We start from the raw sequence: 21,094 nt of genomic DNA, 5'->3' as shown, positions 1-21,094 counted from the left end.
TAGAAAGGGCCAAAACAAATTAGGAATCTTTCACAAAAGCTAAGTGCAACTCTTACCTAGGAAAGAGACACTTTGATTTGTGGATTTAATATTTCTGTTGCTTTCCTCCTCTAAAAGGGTGGTCCCACCTTTGACCCTCTCTGGAACCTTGGTGTTCTTGCCTACTTTTCTTGTTTAAACAAAACAGAGCAGATTAAATACAAAATTAGTCATGACTCTATTCAGCTTTTTTCAGGACTCTGCAGAAGAGTCTAGTTACATCTTTATAGCTGAAATCTCTCCGTAACTGGAGAGAGATCATCTGGCCCAGCCATCACCACTCTCCCTGTAGCTCTGAAAGGCCAAGTATTTTGCTTCACAGAGCATTTTCAACATATAGCTTCCCTAGAAATGTCCACCTCTAACATCTTACTAAAGGACAGCACTTTCACGATGTGAAAATTTAAATCTCTTTTAAACCTTCCTGCTACAGAACCACATAAACTGTTCCTTCCAAATTTAATTTAGCCATTTTCAGTGATGTTCTCAACTTTTTCCCCTCCAACACGAAAATCTTATTTAAAATACTAATTGAAAACATTGAAATCCTTTTGATAATAATCACTATCAGCTTAGACAAGAATCTGAGTTTCAGTAGTAGTTGCCTTAATCACTTTATTCCTTTTTATCTTTTCCTCATAACTTCATCATCTTTTACTTTCTGTATTACTGCACACGTTACAACATCCTGTATTTCTGTGATTTCCTTACATCAATTTCCTACAAATCAATTACTAGTTGAGAAAACAAAGTGGTAGGCTAATTCCTGCAGTTCAAAGGTTTTGCTCCTCCGCCATTCACTTCCTGCCTTGGTCAATTTCATACATTCCATGTCACTCTTGATCCTTTACCCAAAACTATCTTGGCAATTGTCTCTTAGCTGTTACTAATGTGCATAATATCTGCTCTAAATGTGTTCCATATTGACATTTCCGTAATTTCCATTCCTCTCCCCCTCCTATTTTCTCTTTCATAATACATGTGAATTACTATCAGGTAACTTTCTTATAATTGCTATTTAATACCTGTATCTTTTAGTTGTCTATATTTTACTTACAAATCATATTCTTCTTTTTGTATTCTTTGGCTTATGTATGGACACAAGAGAAAATTATTTTAAAACAGATACAGTAGCATGAGATAAGCTCACCATCTGTAAAACTCTGTGTGCAAACTTTATGCATAAAGCTCTTTGCAACTTGGATCGCTTGGAGTAAAAATAATATTATTTTAAGGTTGAGCATATGAATGACACTACTAGTAACAGAAAAAAAATCTAATCAAATAGCACTTCAGACAAACATGTTCAAACACAATTACAAAAAAGAACCACTAAAACCAAAATGCTTAGTAATTTCCTGCTTTTAAAATTTGTAGGTATTCTTGAAATATTTGTCTCTCCATCTCTTGATTTCATTAACAAGAAATGCAAATGCATCAACCTTCATAAATTCCATGCAAGTCCATTTCTGCCTCCGAAAACAGTTAAGTTTTATGAGCTTACCAAAAGTCTTCCTGACCTTTGTATTGGTAGCAATAATGAAGGCACAAACATACACATACAAGACTCTCACTTTTATCCACACCTAATAAATGGATAACATTTGTCCACAAGTAAAATGTTAGTCTGAAGACTGTCTACTAATATCTGGGAAACTACTGCTATTTTGGTAAGTATAAGTCCAACAACCTTGAAAAAGAAGTGTAATGGTTAAAAACAGGGCACAGTTTCCAATTTAATTTTCTTTGCTAAGTCACACCCCTCCTCATGCTGACAACTCATAACCACCTGCAAACCGCTGCCTCTTTCCTTCTGTCAGTGCAATTTTTTTGTAGGGCCCACTGGAAACGTAAGCTCTCATGATTTCTAGAAACCTCTAGGCCATCGGTTTTGTTTCATTTTCTAATTAGTTTCAGGGATCCATTTTGCAGTGTAGCTTTACAAACATATTGGCACAACTAAGACGGCGGTGAACTGCATTTGCCAGCCTTTCTTCCACCTACTAAAGAAGAAAACACACACTTGGGGTTTCGATGGCTTTAGAGGGAGAATCAATATACTTCTCAACAGCCAGCAGGAGGAGAGCATTTTGTTTTGCTTTTATTTCCAAGGTTCATCTCTGCAATCACAGTTTGTTCCACTGCTTTTATGCTTGCCTTGAAGTACACTTGACAACTGTTGACATAGGCATCTAACCACATGCAAAACCACTCTGGTTAAGCAACTTTCAGGTTTAGAGTCTGCATCAGTAATTTCAGAATGAAAACATCTCCTACACTCTAACAAGAGCAACCAAGGAAACTCAGTCCCATACTGTGCTATTCCCTGTGATGCCTGTTTCAAAGGTAACATTTTCCTTCTTAGTCAAGGATTTTCTGCCCCTTTGCAGACTGGTTTCCAGGAGCTATGCAGCCAACAGACAAAAGTCACGGAATTTAAGCAAACAGATTTCATTGTCACTCGCACATCTGCAGACCCTCACTATATACATATATAAATATAAACTTTTATTTATTTATTTACAAGTTTGAATAGGGATTTTAATTACAATCCAAAAATCATTGGAAAAATCCTTTTTGGTCACCTCACCCATCCTTCTGCTAGTACAGGAGCATGCTTTATCTTCTACTCTCTGGAAATTTTTTTCCTGTTTTATATGAAGCATTCATCTGCCTAGGGGCAGATTATTAACCTTCAGAAAGTGGAGAGTACACAGCTGATTCCCTGTACTAGATTCAAGACTAGAAGAAAGCCCAGCCAAGCACTCTCTCCCAAGTGCATTATTTCAGCATCTGGACTGCTTGCTCTCCCCGCAGTGCCCAAGAGTATTATCTGCTTGGCATTTAATGACCTGACCTTAAATCTGAATGCTTATAATCGATTAGTGTTTGGGAAAAAAATCCAGGACTTCTATGAGAAACAATCAGCAAAAATGAAATGGTAACTTTTACACAGTTTAAGTCAATTAAACTTGTCAATTAAACTTGAAAAGGATTTTGTGGGACAAATTTAAAAAGACACTTTTCTAGCCCAAAGGGTTTCTTCTCAACATATTCCAAACATTTTTACACTCAGTAAAGAGTATTCTTTAACCAAATAAAAACCCCATACACACACCCCAAAAAAACGCCACTGGAAAGAGTATTTTAATGGACATGTACGAATTAGGTGCAAATGATAAGGAAACGGCGACACTATGTAACTTGATCATTACTTTTTTAAAATATTATAAATTTATTTCCACAAAGTGAAAGAATAATTTTCTTTTCGGAAGCTGTGAGGTAATATGAAGATATTAACATATTTTGTACATGTACAATGGCAGATTAATTTTGCACCTGCTGGTAAAGCATCACATTACTGGATATTGTTTCCAGTGGCAATAATAACCTACAGTTTTCCTAAAATTCACACTCTCCCTACCCTGTAACTTCTGTGAAAGAATTAAACAGATGCCAATTCCACATAACTCTGAAAATGGGAAATGCTTATTTTTATATAAAGACACATACTAAAGTAATAGGACTTTGATTTCGAGCTGCAAAGCTCTTTTTACAGTTTTATAGGCTGACTCATGTTTGGTCCACAATTCTTATTTCTTTCTTTAGTTTAAAAAAAAAAAAAAAAAGCTAACGCTGAAAGCACATTACTGAAGTGCTTCAGAAAACACTGGGAAAAACAGAATGCTGATTTTTCTCCATTGTCTGAAGCCACATCATTATAAAAAGCCAGAAGTCTGTCAAATTTTCAAGTTTTGAGCATCTTTATAAATACTCACATTAACAAAAATATTCAAGTTACTTCAACAAATTCAAAGCTGGGTTATGTTGGATTTGAATGTTTTGAAAACAAACTATTTTATTGCAAAGAAGGGAAGAAAGGGTTTAGAACAATGCTTCTGTCTATCCATAAAGAACAGATATACTAGACGCCTTTTTTGAGGGTTTTGTTGTTGTTGTTATATCCTTCCTCTGTCTTACTATTTCCACACATCTTTGAAAGATCTGCTCTTGGTCTGTGGTTTACCCCTTGATCGCAGTCAAGGTCTTCCCCTCAAAAAGCAGTAAACACAAGTGTACTCTGTCCTAGGCAGGCATCGCAGGCCTCAGTCTTAGAAGTCAAAGGTGGCTCCAAGCTCTTTGTGACTCCCTCAAGGCCACAGAAGCATACAATTGCTATTTGAAATGGTAATGTGGATTTTAAAGCACCACTAAAAAATTAAATTCAAATTATGCTACACTTGAATTTTCAAGAGCTTTTCAGAATGACTTTTCAGATACCAGGTTGAGAACAAAGCACTGCATCATGTGGCATAATGCTTCTCACAGTGCATTTCTTCCATGCATGTTAAACATCCTCATCCTTACCCCAAAAAATCTCTGTAGGTTCACGTCAGCTTCAGTTAACTCTCAATGACCAACACTTCCTTGCTGCTCTATTGCTGTTAATTGCCTTTACTGCCTCCATTGGACTCTATGATCTTTAGGGTTTTTTTCCAACCTGAATGATTCTATGATTCTATGCACTTCTGCTCTTTGTTATACTGTTCTCAGACCACACTGTACCAGCTTACCTGAGTCTGCCTGGCTACAGTACCCTTGGCAAAACAATTCACTCCAAAAGAGAAGCTCCTCGCTGCTGCAACAAGCAGTTCTCCTGAAAAGGTTTAGCATTAAACATTTCCTCCTGTATGTGTCTCAATATATCTGCATTTGGAAAGAAATCAAATAATTCCAATTTCAGTACTAAAAAAAGGCTATTCTTTATCTCATCTGTATTATCTACAAACCATTTTGCTCCTCATTAGAAAGACTTTAATTTTCACTCAACACGATACACATTTAGAAAGAGGAAACTAAAATGCTCACTCAAGAACTTGTTAAATGTTAGCCACAACAGACAGAATACACTGCCATCCAGGAACTCTAAAACTGTCTGAACACTACCTAAACATCTTTCTTGCATTTATATCATTCCATGCTGTCCCTTTAGGAGCAGACAATACCCTACAGCACAGCACACAAAGGGCTTTAAGGCCTGAATAAAACAGGAAACCAACCTAATACAGAATTATAATACGGTATTATTCAATCAACTTGTTGTTCAAAAAGAAAAGCAACAGAAGCAACAATGAAGAAAACAAGATACCAATATGGTGGCAGCACTTGAAAGCGTGTATTAGAACTCCTTAGACACAGCATCAACACCAGGAATTCCATCTCACTTCGATGGCAACAATGCTGTTTGAGGAATTTCAAAGGTATTTTGGAATCTGTTGCATTTCTTTGATAGGAGTATAATGTACTTGTTCCTATGAAGATGGGATGATGGCAAGGAAGAAGGAACAGGAATATGAAAAGGCAAAGCGATCTAGAAATGACAACAAGAAAAAACAGCTCAGGAATTCTGCTTCTCTGCTGTCTCAAGGACTGTCCTGGATCTACAGACATCTTTCTTCCTACCTCTAAATTGCATCTTCAAATGAACGTTCTCTTCCCGAGTACTCTCAAGACCTTCTAATAAAACACACTTCCTTTCCACTAATGACTTCAGGTACTCGCAGTCAGTATTTGTAATGTTTATGCACTTGTTCTTGAGCAAAGATATGTATTTGTTTTCAAGTGTGTATAGTTAGACTTTGAAATTCATTTACTTAGGATTCAAATGAGGAGAAGAGGAAAGACAACATGAATCTGAACTCTTCTGTGCAGTTAATCAGCCCTATACTCAGTTCTAGACTGCAAAACCCTCCAGGACCACTAAGTATGATGGCACTTCTAAGCAACCAGTGTGCAGCCCCCTAAGGTCCACTGCCAGTGCTTCTCCAGAGAGCCTAGGCCAGTAACTCTCCTATGCTGACACAGCGGGTAACAAATTTCTCCATCTCATAAAGAAGCCAAGTGCACCCTTCAGTGCTGAAGTACTTAAAGAAACGTACACTGAGCAGAGCTGCCTACAGATCTGGCCCTTGCCAATTCGTTTTGCTGTCAAACTCCCAATCTTGTACCATGACATTCCCAAGTATAAGCTCCTTGTTTCTGTTGATGCTGGAAAACGGGACAGAGAAGTGACCTAGCATTTTTAGCCCTCCTTAAAACTCTGCTGCATGCTTCTATGCACCAGAAGTAATCCAAAAAGCCTCAAATCAGGCATGACTGAAAAACTCGGTGCCTAATCCTGATGCTGTTGACCAAGGAAGCATTTACAAACACCACTTACAAAGCAATTCTTGTAATATTTTGATTACATGCACAGCAGAAATTGTCATCCCCTTACACTGCAACAGCTATAAACTCACCAAGAAAGCACCACAGTGCAATTTTCACTTCCATTTGACCCACTGGTTTGGTTCCATCTCATGGGCTGCCTGGACCACTTAGTTACTCTGACTATCTAAATGAGAGTACATAAATGTTGCTCAAGGGGTCAGAAAAAGCAGCAGCTTCTCCTTACATATACATTTCAAGCCAGACAAGCATTTTCATTAGCTTTGGCTCTATTTTTGGTTTTGTATTGCCCTTTCATTACTACAAGGCTTCAAAATGTATCCTCAGTAACAAGATCTGTCTTGACATGGAAAAAAAATAATATTTTCCTTTCCCCCTTGAAATCTTTTCCTATTACTGCCTTGCCAGTGAGTGTGCATTCCTAGAAACACGTATTTGTAATTTCATTAGTAGTGATTTTATACAATCATACCAAACAAGATTTGTTCAAGGGCTGTAGGCCACACTGTGGGTTGTGGATTTCCTGTGAAAGAGGTTGCATTTCATGTATTTTAACCAGTGGAAAAGGTCGCTTGTCATAGAGCTTTTAAAGTTGCTAAATATTCATACAAAGCCAAGTGCCATGAGTTTAGATGCCACACAGTTCCAGATACCAGACTCCTGTAATTTGTAAACAACAGGAAACAAGATGAGTGAAAATTGCCGCCCTTGCATATAATTGAGGTGATGACCTACCCTCTTCTACCTGAAGCAGTACTGGAAAGGGAAAGCATTGTTACAGACAGCTGTTCAATGTCAAATGCACAGCGTTGATACTGCTTGATAGCATGTACTGTGTATTTATTGCCTCAAGCAGGACAGATGTTAACAACACAGGAGACACTCACTTTGTACTCTTTCAAGAATATACATACCTTCTCCAGGAAGCCAGATCTGGCAATTTCATTAGTTTGTACATTGACAAAAAAATTAGCAAAAGTAACAGGAAAGTAAGCTTAGTGATTCTGTGAAGCGGACAGAAAATACAGAACAATCCAATTGCTTTTAAATTCAAAAACATTCTATTAACCTACAAAGCAGCTTGGTTGGAAACTCATATAATCACCAAGAGGATTACTTTTCCTTGACAGTACCATTTTGTACCAAAACTCATGAAACAATGCATTAAAGAACTGACAAAGGAAAAGCAGAGCACGGGGGAGAATCACAATAATGATGATCACAAATGTAAACTGAATGCAAATGAAGCAGCGTGGGCTCCTTCTGTACTACTCTGAGCAGACCTGGTGAGATGCTTGTCACATAAAATACCTAATTAGTTTGTAATAGTCTACTACAGAGCCGCTGGCAAGGCAGGAACCAACAGGGTAACTGGATATGGTTCTCCTCACCACAGTGTTTTCTGAAGGTACATAAGACAAAAGCACAAGCAATGTGAATTGGTCTGGCAGCTGCTTCTTGCCACCCTTTCACCCCCCAACAGCCTCTTCTGATGTGTTGACGTGGTTAGGAAGAAAAGGTATGCATGTGTGTCAGTTCAATGAGATACATGACAGGTTGTGTATAAAGACAATGAAGAGGGAGGACTGGGTGCAGGATGCACAGCCCCAAAGTGGTCATGTGGGACTTGACCCTGGCAAGATGCAAATGCTCTGACACAGATCGGCTTCTCTCCTTTGGGCTGCACGGTAAAAACAGTGTAATAGAATTTGTAATTTCCTAAGCCAAATTAAACAGTTTCACACATGATGTCCTCACTTTTTAGTATTATAAAAGAGACACTGTTCAAATGCTTCAAACAGTTCATTTTTGGTTTCTGTGGCTAGCCCTGCTCTTCAAAGGATTACAGAGAAAGTCTGAAAGGACAATACTGCCAAGTGCTCGTATTTTGAAGCAGAATCTCACAACTGTTCAACTTAATGCTGACAAGTATTCATGGCACCGTATAGTTAAAGCCCCTGTAAATTTACCAAAACCATCCCTCTGCCCTCAGACTCTCAGCACTGCTTCTTCTGGAAGAAAGGAAACTGCCTTATTGCATAAACGTAAGGGATATGACCAAGTCTCCCAAGTCCTGTGCAGATACTTCGACTAGAATCCTCTACCCTCACTCAACCAGTAACTACCCCTTCCATTGCAGAAGATGGGAGTTATGACTGCTGCAGTCAAGATGCTAAAGGCAAAGCAGGCAGCTGTTCCCAGACAGCTTCCTGTCTTGTTCCCTCCCAGGACCGGGACCTCGCTGTTAACCTCTCTAACAGGTCAGTGTATGTTTCAGCAGCAGGAGATGGCTCACATGGAGATCCTCACTCCAGCAGCAGGCTGCTGACCCTCAAGCTGATGTGGATGTTCCTCCATGCAAACATACTCGCTACTCAAATGCAGCTTTTGTGTGACTGTTCCAGAGTACATCCTCTGGTAAAGGAGTTGGAAAGGACAAAACAAGTTGGAAATTATTTTTTTTTAAGAACTGGATGGAGATTTGGCATGTGAGATAGTTAAGGAACAATGAAAGTTAATTTGCTAAATATTCTCTAAAATTTTAGAAGTTACTTAAATATTGTAAATTATCTGTCAGATTTTTAAGCCATTTTGTCCAACTTCCTTTTTGCATTTCAGAAACTTAAAAGGGCAAAAAGCATACTTGTTAAATTTAAGTTATCCTTAGCTCTTCTATTAAGACAGACACCTTCCAGCATCTATGGGCAGTCAAACAGATTTTAAAAGCCTGTAATTATACTCAGACTTGCAATGATATGCTTACAAATATGCAATGGAGTTCTATAATTTTAAATATCAATTCCAGCCTGTACAGACCAGACAGTATACATAATTTTATTGTCAGGCGCTGCCTTAGATATGTCCATGCCTTTACTGGATTTGATGTTGAAGCTGGCCTTATGTATGTCACAAAACATAACTACATTTTCAAGAAAAAACAATTAATATTCAGCATAAATAAGCAAAAGAAAAAACCTTACCAACGTAAGAAGTGGAATAACTAGGTCAACTGCAACTGAAGATCAGGCAAGTGATTTGATACTGTAGGGATTTTAAAAAAAACCTAGAGACTGATTTAAATGACCTATTTCATACACATTAAGATATTAACACAGTAAAAGTTATTCAGACAACGTGACACTCAGCAAGAAAAAAAACACCCCAAATATTACGGTACTTCTAAAAATGTTCATTTAGATAACGCTCTTATCAAATTTGCCTACAAAAAAACTGCCCTACAGCAATAATTAAGCAAAATGGATTGAAAATACTATATTTTACGAATTGGAAATTAGCTACAGTGGACTTCTAGTCGACAAGACTTCTTATGAAGATAACAAAGACATATCACAGGAGAAGAGCAAGATCTGAGTGACTCGAGTTAAAATATGTCAGCCTGCAGCTCATCTTTTCAGAAGCTGCAGAGAGAACCAAAATAAATAAGACACTGGCTGACTGACTACTCCATGTCCATTATACATTCCTACTCATCTCCCTTCTTCTTAGAATATTTTTCATATAATTTAAACAGCAACATAATCTAATCAAACCTAACTTTCAAAGGTGAAAAATACACAACTGGGGAAAAATACACAAAATAATCAAGTACATCTTAAAAAAGAAGTTAAAGAAGTTTGTGCAGGTATGCTTTTTTATGCACTAATAAAAGAAAAGGCAGATGAAATATTGAGGAAAACGAGATAAAAACTCCTTCCAGTGTTTCTCAGCAGCTCAACAGTTAGTATCATTATTTACTCTATGAAGAAAATGGAATTAAAAGTTATAGAAATCACTAAATAACTGCTTAGGGTAGACACTAAGAACCCATTTTATTGGCATTTGTATTGCATTGTTTTTCCTGTTCCTTCACAGAATTTTGTTTCTTCTGCTTACAACACAAGAGTTTCTATCCATGCCCATCACAGAGCTTGCTAAGCAGTATTGCAGTAAACAGCACTGTTTAACACAGGAGTAGAAAGCAGAAAGTTTCCTCGATTTTCTGCCCACCTTGCCACAGCTGCAGAAGTAAAATGCAGTGCTGAGAAAAGAAAGTTTAACCAGCTACCAGTAAGCCTGAAAAAAAAACCACAGGAAATCATGTAGAGAAAAGGTGGAGTGCTGCAGTCAGTCTAGGCAGCTGTGGACATCATTCTCTCTTCTACAAGTCTGCTATTTAATCATCTTTTTTGGTCTACTTATTTTTTTTACAAATAAGCTGTGTAACACTTAAAGCTTTCTTTGAACACTCCACACTGTTCTTTCTGGATACCCCAAGCAAAGTCACTGACCTATCCCTTTCTGGAGTCTCTCCAAAAAATGCATTTCTATAGTGCAGCTCTAAAGGTTAGCAGCATTTATAGGCAAGTTCACAACTTCCATTAAAACATTCTGTATGTATTTAGATCTTGCTTTTAACTTGCTCTTTTTTATATTATGCTTCTGACTAAACAAATCCTCATTTTCAGAGTGCTTCCAGAAGACAATGCATTAAGACAGGTGTACGTCTTCTATTCCAACCCAAAAAGTGAACAGCAAAGCGCAGACTGCTCCCAAGCTACCATCACAGTAACAAGGAGCAAGGCAACGGCTTCTGTAAGTGTCAGTATAAATTAAAAACAGGCAGTAATCATGACTGTCGAAGACAATCCTATCTCTTCCAACAAGTTCTGAAGGTAGCCCTTACACAGGAACCTGCTACAGTAAAATAAAACACTGTTGGCTCAAAGATGTTAAGTATTTTGAAGCATAAGGCTACTGAAAAAAAACACATGGAAATTCCTTTTTTTAAATTCCACATCTCTCATAACTTTTCTTGTTTAGAACCCCTGAAAGGAAAAATAAGGGATTATTAGGTAACAAAACTTCCCACACACAAGTCTCTCCAAGCTGCAACTGCTGAGCAGTAACAAGTTCACCATTCTACAGATGGAAGAACTGAGAATCTGAAGATGGAAACCTGAGAAGCACTTCCAGTGGTTCTCAGAAAATGTACAGACACATATTTCTAGGTAGCTCTGCACAACTTCCCCAAAAACAAGGCTTTCATATATAAAAAGGTACCTTCTATTTCTATAAAGACCATATTCCACCTCTTCTCTGCTTGTACTAATTGTACAATGGTGCAAAAGACAACCACTTCTTCCTGATTTAAATGCCCTAAAATGCTACTCACTTGCTATACTTACATCTAAAGAACTTATGATGCTCTGAATGATACCTTCTAACATTCAAGAGAAATATTAATTTTAATGCATCTATACATAGATTAATTACCTGGTTTTAAACATCCATGTTCAAAAGCTGCTGACTTGGAGATCACTGAATCACATACATTGGAGAAGACCTTCAAGATCATCAGGTCCAACTGTTGACCCAGCACTGCCAAGTCCATCACTAAACCATTTCCCTAAGCACTGCATCTACACCATTTTTAAACACCCCCAGGGATGGTGATTCCACCACCTCCCTGGGCAGCCTGTTCCAATGCTTCACCACACTTTCAGTGAAGAAAGTCTTCCTAATCTCCAATCTAAATCTGCCCTGGTGCAACTTGAGGCCATTTAATCTTGTCCTGTCGCTTGTTACTTGGGAGAAGAGACCAACCCCCACCTGCCTACAGCCTCCTGTCAGGCAGCTGTAGAAAGCGATAAGGTCGCCCCCTCAGTCTCCTCCTCTCTAAACTAAACAGCCCCAGTTCGCTCAGCCGCTTCCCATCAGACTTGTGTTTCAGACCCTCCACCAGCTTTGTTGTCCTTCTTTCTGTTACGCATTGTCTTCCTCCGTCCTTGCCTCCAATTCTCAAAGGCAGCAGTCAACTTTGTTGTAACAGATGTCACATGCAAAAGAGCTATGTTAGCAAGACAGCCTTGCTGTTAGAGAAAATTCAACTATGTTCACCTCTCCCTAATGTCACCCTTTTCTTACACTACCTTATCTCTCTATCTCAGAACCAGGAAAAAAAAGACATGGGAGAGACGCCAATTTTTAATACATTTGTGAAGGGTCCACAGAACTCACTGCCTAAGTAAAAGCAAAGGGATCAGTATAGCCAGGAAGTACTGCAAAAGGTACTGAAAAAACACCATTATTTTCCATTGCTACACACAAATGAAGACAACAGTTCATTTGCTAAAACACTGTACAGTTTCCGAGAATAGCAGGCAAGGAAGTATAAAGATGCCTGAGAATTTGCAATGAACCCCATGTATACCTTTTCCTTGTCTGAAAAGGCTAAAGGACCAAGCCTACAAAACCAGTTTGAGGCAAACAGGAAACAAATTTTGTAAGAAAAAGATGGCATGCACAGCTACATTGAACGAGAAAAACCTCACGAGATCTTTGTGTTTTTCAAATACCCTCAAGTTAAACTCAAGTTTAAATCTGTCTGGTAATGAAATGGCTCACCAAGTTTAAACTTCAAAGTTAAGTATTTCAGCTACTTTTCTGCTGCTTATTTGGTTTGACAATGGTGAAGTTACACATGGTGGACAATTCAGTTTACTCTTGTATAAAACAAGAGTTTCAGTACTAACTGTAGCCAGAGGTTGTCCAAGGCTGTACACACTCAACTGGGACTGTTTTCTTCTTTAACTCCATGACACAAAGACACATGAACAAAGTCCTAAGACTCTTTTAGTGGGAACAAAGCATGTGCAGAGGCTGTAGCCAGTTACAGGTTTTGTAAGTTCATGCACTATAGACTGTACTCATAAATTGTGTGTACAGCCAGGTGAAACATAAGACTACTGCTGTAAAGAGATTCTTACTGTAAGCTGGGTAATCAAATCATGTAAGATCACAAATGAAGCCAAATAATTAACCACACTCTGCAGTACAATTGCCAGAGGTAAGTGCATACTCCTGGAGTCACACCGTCCAGTAAATGGTTTCTAAGTAAAATATCAAACTACTCACAACTCACAGATCATGGGTTACTGTGCCATCCATTTCTACTACATTTCTACTGGTAAGAAAACAAAAGCCCACTCAGCACCTTGAAAATTCTGGACTACAGCTTTACTTTTTCCTCTAATTAAATGGATTTAATCAGAGATAATGGGTATGAAAGATCAAAAAATAGTCTAATGCAAGAATTGCTCTGTATTGCAAGTCTGGAATTTCTGGCTCTCACGTTGAGCAATGGAATTTCTGACAGCTTTCTGTAGCAATGTGACAGCCTGGAAGCAAATTGTAAATTTCAGGCTCATTTTTCTGAGCTGTTCCACACACTCAAGATTATACTGTCATTCTTACTACATCTCCTACAAATGTGAGGACTTTTCTCAATATTCTGAAACCTCCTCTTAGGGAAGTTTCTGCTTTCTTATCATCAGCTATTTACTAGATTTTAGTTTTTCAAACAAAATCAGTTTCATGATGTACTTTGCCAAAACCAGCTACCTTGCTTGTATACAGAAGTTCAGAAAGACCCTGAACCAGGACTGTGCTGTCTGAGGCTATCCAGGCATCCCATTACCTCCTCTAAATAGGAATGAAAAAAACTTCTGTCTCGATCTCATCCTTAAAACATTTTTGCATTCATCTAAGGCCTGTCCTACTTACTTCTAGCAATTGCTAGAGACTTACAAATCTGCTTGATGAGAAGACCAAAATCAGTTTAAGGGTGTGCACGCAAGTTTGTGTTCTGAGAAGCAAAAGTGATACCCCCATCAGAACAGAAAGTGGTTGAGTAGCCTATGAATGTGAGAAGTAATTTACAATTGCTTAGTCTTTGCACCTCATCACAGTCCTTCCAGTGTCATGTCTTTTAATTGTCGTCTTTTTTTGAGGCCCCACAGATACAAATTACTCCTCTATTTTGAACCAAAAAAGGCACCTATAAATGCATCACCCCCAAAGCTAAGGACTGAGAAGGCAAATAAAGAGGGCACATCATGGCATGGATGCTCAGCTCTGCCCCCTCCTACCTCTCTGGAGTGGGAACATATCACTAGCATCCACCAGCTCTCACTGTTACACCACTCCACAAACACAACTTGTTTTCAGAGGGAAACAAAGGGCTAAAATGAGGGTGAAGGGGAAGCACCACTCTGTTTCCTTAAATATCCATCCAAGTGTGGGTCCTGCCTACATGCCATACAGGCTGTACAGAATCTACACTGTGAATTGAGTGATTGATCTAGCTTCACTAGAAGAAAAGCTGTTTCTCATCTACTGTGCTTTGCTGTTAAAAAAGGGGAAAGTATTCACAGTGGCAAACTTAGAAAGCAGAATGGCATACACCAAAGTAAACAGAGCAAAATGTCTAAGGTATAGATTTGTTCACAGTTCAGAAATTAATAAAAAGCCTGTAAAAACTGGAAGGGGAAAAAAAAGAAGACCATGCTGTGTTATTTTAACAAGTAAAAAATAATCATTTAAGATTTCCAGACTTTTATTGGCTCTGTAGAATGATGAATATGTATTATGATCTCAGTTTAAAATGCAGTCAGACCCTATTTTGACTTTGAACAAGTGGTTACAGGGGAAAAAAAAAAGAAAAAAAAAAAGAGTATAAAATATTTCCAGTGTTATACGCCCCTTTTAAAACATCTAGAAGCTAGGGGAAATGAATTAAAAGGAAATTAAACTACATTAGTATAGTAACATTTTAATATTAACTGTCTTTTGTCAAAAGTATTACATTAGCAGGTTTAACAAACCAGCACATTTATTAGTTACTTGTCTTGCATTGGCAGACAAAATCCTGTAATAAATTTTTTCAAGTATATGTATAAAGAAGGAACAAAATAAATGAAGTACTGAATTCTCACAAGGAATCTACACACAGCATTCACACTGAAAAACACCACTCCCCCAGGAAGTCCTTAATGGTTGAGAATAAAATCATAGATGAAATAAAGAGAAGGAAAACCATGAAAAGAGCAAAACCTTCCAAGAAAAGAGCAAAGCCTTCCACAGGACAACCTGTAATTAGATAACTGAATCTAATGAAATCTGTGGAATGGATTTACAGAAATAAAATGGATAACTGTCAAGAGACAACAGTGGGTATGAATGGTTTATTTACCCCAATGATTTTCAAGCATAAATGTTAACTACAGATCATGTGCAAAAATACATAATAATAAATATAAATATATATAGTAAAGTGCCTTACTGGATCTTCCTACTGAAAAGGCATAGCAGAAACTAGTTAAGAACACACTCCTACTTCTCACATTCCTCTGCAGAGATACTTGGCACCAATGAAGTGACATTTCTGAAGCCCTCAGACCTTTTCTACAATCTTTACTACATTTTTTTTTTTTGTATGGCTGGTATGGTTAGACTAGATGGCCTAAGGATTTACTGCTATTAACAGTGGGAAAGAATGTGCAACTGTGCCTGTGTGGATAATTGTTAAATAAATTACTGACAGAAACACATATTAAATAAACACAGCACTTCTTCGGATCAGTCTTTGTTTGCAAATCAAAATCATAATTAGCAGCACTGATTATCAGGATTGTTAATTTGTGCTCCCTCTACTGGTTCTTTCACCTTAAAGCCATAAAAATAAGTCTAAAAAATTCTCAGATTGTTGCATTGCAACTCAACAGCCCACAAAATCTGAAACCAAATTATATTACTAAAGAAAACCCTTATACCCAGCTGATATCTTAAAATCAGTACTAAATGTCACCTTAGCTCATTAAAATGTCAGAATGGAAGCAAAAGAATCTTGCAGCTCAAAAAGATGTTTCCTATTATACCAGCTTTTGTGTGCCTATTTCATAGAAATTCCACTTCCCTCAGATTTAGAAATGCAATTAAACATTTCAAATTATGAATCATTGTAAGAAACCACTGTTAATTGGATTTTTAATTGAAAGTTCCTTTTTTCTTCTCCTTATACAAAACAGCATCAGTAACCGAGCCGCAATGCAGCCTAGATGACAGGACAACTTGGGCTGGAAGACAGGGTTTGGCAGCCCACCTGATCCACCCACCCTGCTCACAGCAGGGCTAACTCCATGCTTCAGTCAGGATGCTCAGAGACTTAGCCTGTTGACTCCTGATTATCTCCAAGGCTGGCAACTCTGCAACCTCTCCAGGTAACTCATTTCTGTACTTAATCACACCCACGGTGAAAAACTTTTCAAGTCATGTGCAAAATATTTGTTAGATCCAAACCAAGTGTACCTCTGGGACTCTGCATTTCATCTGAAGCTGACAAAATATACTCTATAGACATTTATACAGCATATAGCAGATGCTCTGACTCTTTATTTCACAAAGCACAAATAATACCCTCTCCTGGAGAGATAATTTAAATACTAATTTTAAATGGCAGCTTCTGACAAAGAACTGTTTAAATGATCTCTAAGCAGAGTGAGTTGTAGTAAATATTAATGCATTGGTACAATTACTTTTAGTTAGCAGAAGTGGAAATAATGGCCAATTTCATTTACCTTGCTCAGTATGTTGGGGGTTTTTTATTAATAGGCTTTAGTTTTGTAGATGAGCAAGACAAACTTCTATTGTTATATGCAGCTTGGAAATGTAAACACTTAACACTTCCCACAACGACCAACTTCAGAATTGATTCAGATCATCATCGCAAAAAAGCATTCAAAAGCCAGTCAAAGAGCACTACTGCCCCCTAACGAGCCCACAAAAAGGCCTATGTAACTGTTTTCTGAAAAAAATCAAGTTATTATATCCATGAATTACTACCAAAAAAAAAGGAAAAAAAAAGAAGAAATAAAGCTTCATGAGAAATGAACACAATTCATTACGAATATATGCATTAAATTCACGCCAAATGTCTGCACCAAAAGGGACATACATAAGTTTGGAAGAAAAAACCCCAAGTATATAGCATCTAGGATTTTCAGATAACTTAATACTTTGTGCACAAAGAGATTATGAAGATGCAAACTACAGCACAAAAATTATGTTCCAACACTTCTGTCGCTACATAAACAAATATTACCCAATCTCAAACCTATTCTGTACTAGTATGTAATCATTCAGAAAAAAAATATGGAATTAACTTCACACCAACCCAGATTTTAAAATTTTAGTGTCTGTAATTTAAGAGCATCAGTAGGTTTTTCTTGTTGCATTGTTTTATCTAAATGCCAGTTACAAGTCTATTCCAGGCTTCTAATTGTAAAATAATTCCGATCTTGGTACATAATCATACCCACAAAAAGAAATAGAGGGGAAACAAAAAACAATCCACTTGTTGAGTTCTGTTTGTAAAGAAAGTAGACAAACTTGCCAGAGAATTGAATCTGTATGCAGTGCTACCCAATGCAGCTTGGACATAAAATATTGTCCGGTTCCTGTATTTACATTTCAAAAATACAGATTACAATGAACTGCTGAAAAAAATAGAACTGTTGCAAGTCTTGGTGAGAAGCACAAACATAACCTGTGTATTCTCTTTTATTCTACCATAAATTAGAAATTCCACTCACACCGGTAAAATTACTGTGATTTAAATGCAATGCTAAAGCAGAACCACATTTCTGATTTTTCCCCTCAAAACTTCTACACAGACATTTTCACAGCTAAACATTCTGACAGTACAGAAGACTCCAGTTCCCATTAGCGAGATACAGTTAAAAGCAATTCATGTCTTTAAAGTGTGCTAGTTAACAAAAGATACAGATTTTGTGCATAAAATATTATGTTCATTGTTAGGTTTTTGCACTGAAACACCACAAACCACTTGGCCTTAACACTTTAGCTTAAACCTCCAAATATTGGCTTTCTGTGGCCTTGCATATAGTGTCTCACCATTCATGTAAATACATCATTAGCACAGAGAGGTTGCAAGTAACAAGTAGTATCTCATACAACTACACACATGGTAGAACGCTGGAAGCTATTAGGCATTAAAAGTATAAGAAGTACCAATCACATACTATGTGATGAAAATAAATGATCTACAAAGAGACCTAACATAACCATATTCCGTTATACTTCTCTATTAGCTGCAGCCCAAATTGCTGGTAACACAGCTTTCAGTCTACCCAGTATGTTTGCTGTTACACCAGTACTTCACGATTCCAAGTGCCTACAATAATTTTATGAAATATAAAAATGAAAACACTGGTAAGACTAACAACAATCAAGAGTTCCAATGGATGCCTCAGAACTTTGAACGTAAGGCCATCACCACATCTCATTCCAACTCTGCCAGGCATGTATTTCTTACCTTTCCATCTTCACTGCTCACTCCCAGCTCTAGCACAGCTCGAGGAGACTTCAGCTTCGCTTGCGTGGACTCTGCCATTTGAAGGTTAAGCTGCCATCCAATTGTTTCAAGCTATAAAACACAAATTTAGATTACAATCAGATGGTACAGAAGCATTCAAGTCAACTTTCTATATTGTGAATGGTCTGTGTCAGTTTGGCTCTACAAATGTTAAACATTTTTATACAACACGCATTCTGCAAATTTGTTTCCGCAGATTTGTTTCTCTCTGTCAAATTTATCATTCAAACTGCCTGTGACCACCCAAAATAAAGTGACTTCATTTGCCTCAGATCTGCTGGAACTAATCCACAAAACACAACTAAGGATCCAAAATAAGGTAGTTTCCCCTTCCTTGTGGAAGTTTATCAGCAAAGTTGCAGATTCAATCTTATTTCATATTTATTTTTCTTTTAGGAAAAAGAAAAAATTACCAATAAATAGTAAATCACCTAAAAATGGTAATTTCTTAATCAACAGATCTATTCATGTGTTCTATCATATACAGACATTAATGACAAAAATAATTCTGTGTTGCTTTTTAAATTGTTACTATTGAAAAGCCAAAACACAGTTAAGCATGTGAGCAACAGAATTTTTCATATAAAGCTACACAAAAATGCATTTCAAATTGCTTTTTAATCATTAATTTTAAATTATAGTCAAACATCACCAAGCTACACTTCAGACATAAATGAAGTACACAAGAACAGAACTACAAGTCTTTCACAAAACTATCGACCTGGCCCTCTTGAATAAAGGCAGTATATATATAAATTTTTACCATCTAGCAAGTTAATTTTCACACAAGTTCTTTTTAACCTACTGTTTCCCTCCTGCTAGTAAATATTGTGGGTGACTTGGTAAAAGCGAGCCACAGGTCAGTTAATCTCTTACCAGTCCAGCAATTCAGCAAAAATCAACAGCATAAAGCCATCCCAGAGGCACTGTACTGTGAACAGCAGAGAAGTCAACACATGCCCTGCCTCCTACAGTGACAGTAACCTCTAGATGAAAGATGAGCGAGCAAGCCAGTGGCAGAAACATCATCCATGGACACAGTTCAAAGACAGAACTTCCAAAATTTATTGCAGTATAATTAAATCATACCATTTACATTTACACTTCACATTTACACATTAATGTATGTTATATTGCATTTCTTTGTATAGTGCATCGATATTATATCACTTCTGTAACAAACACTGAAACCCATATGATTAAGCATACCAAAAGGAAAATTGCGTTTCATGACCTATTAAGCACCACTACCAGTCCAAGATGGTTATGGAGTTTAGCCAAGGCCAAACAAAGTTAACAGAAAGACACAGTCTCAAACTGACTTTGCATACAGCTACAGGAATAAGCCAGCAGAAGGAACTTGAGCAGGCCAGCCTAGAGTCTGCCAGCTGCTCTGCATTCAGCGCCTCTGTTCAGGCTTCATTCTGTGGTAAAAATAAGGAAGTTTACATATTAATCAAATCATTGAAAGTATGCGTACATCACAAAAGGACACAACCAAAATGCTGTAAATCTGGTCCAGCTCATTTTGTGGTAGGTAGGCATAGCTTTAGTAACAGGATGCCTACAGCCTATGAACTAAAGATACCTTAAAACTCAAGTTTTATAAATTCTAAACGCAGAGTAATTTTTAATCATAATTCTCTGTTCTGATATCCTCTAACCTAGTTACATTTTGGCTGATGGAAATAATAGGGCATTGTGCATTCCACCCAAAAGTACAGCACAATCCAAAGTGGATTCTGTGGATGTGCACAAATCAATCAAACTAATGGACAACTCTGCTAAGCCCTGTGCTGGCCAGTACCTGGAATCTTCCAGCAAATTATATCAGAATGACACGGCTGGAAAACATTTTTCTCTCCACAAACTTCAATAAAATTAAGTAAAGAAATTACCTCTGGTTCTCTAAAGAGCATATAGATCTTAACATCTCACCTTACTCTGGATTTTTGATCAAGCAAGCAGTTGTAGAACCTTATCAAAACTGATAATGGTTAACAGAGAAGGACCCAAATACTGACTTACGGGCTAGCGGTGCAAGCAGTGCCAAGCAGGCAACAGGAAACAGTATCACTTACTTTGATAAAACACCTAACCACTAAGAACAAATATAGAGACAGTGAGCAAGGTCTGGAATGCTATGGCTTTTCATACTGCAGTCACTAAGGTTAAAGTCCCATGCTCCTCAATTTCGAAAGCACTTCTATCAGTTACTTAAACAGTTACTTACAGTAGTATGGAAACCAAGACTTAGGCTAGCAGCTTATCCAAGATTATAAACCAGTGCCACTAGAGACAAGAAAAGCCTGACTTTTAAGACTTTTCTAAAGCTGTTAAACAGTGTACTCTGTGTGTAGCATGAAAAACAAACGATCAAAAGTAAAGAAATCCAGATTATGTCTTCTATTTCAATTTTAATACACATCTATACAGGAATATTGTAGAGGGCTCAGAACAAATACAATACAATGTGGCAGCACAGTGGCCTGAGTTCACAGCTGAACAGCAGCCATGACTATTTTTATATTGTTTTACCTTAAAATTACTTTGTTTTCCTGTACAATTCCTGTGTCTTTTCTGGTTTAGAGTTGT

General features: G+C 37.5%; 1 protein-coding gene across 3 annotated transcripts in view; it reads right to left on the bottom strand.

Annotated features, from left to right (window-relative positions):
• COMMD10 (COMM domain containing 10) overlaps window positions 1-21,094 on the bottom strand; it is a 118,857-nt gene that overhangs the window by 73,365 nt on the left and 24,398 nt on the right. For 2 of the 3 annotated variants that reach the window (XM_055791344.1, XM_055791341.1), the window contains exon 5: window positions 18,440-18,550. In XM_055791344.1, the coding sequence (XP_055647319.1) occupies window positions 18,440-18,550 (111 nt within the window). Of the gene's footprint in view, window positions 1-9,248; window positions 9,310-18,439; window positions 18,551-21,094 lie in introns of those variants that run through there. The other variant, XM_055791343.1, reaches the window with a different exon arrangement.

Source organism: Falco peregrinus, chromosome Z, assembly GCF_023634155.1.
Source record: "Falco peregrinus isolate bFalPer1 chromosome Z, bFalPer1.pri, whole genome shotgun sequence".
NCBI classification, from domain to species: domain Eukaryota; kingdom Metazoa; phylum Chordata; class Aves; order Falconiformes; family Falconidae; genus Falco; species Falco peregrinus.
This window is presented reverse-complemented; position numbering and strand designations above follow the sequence as displayed.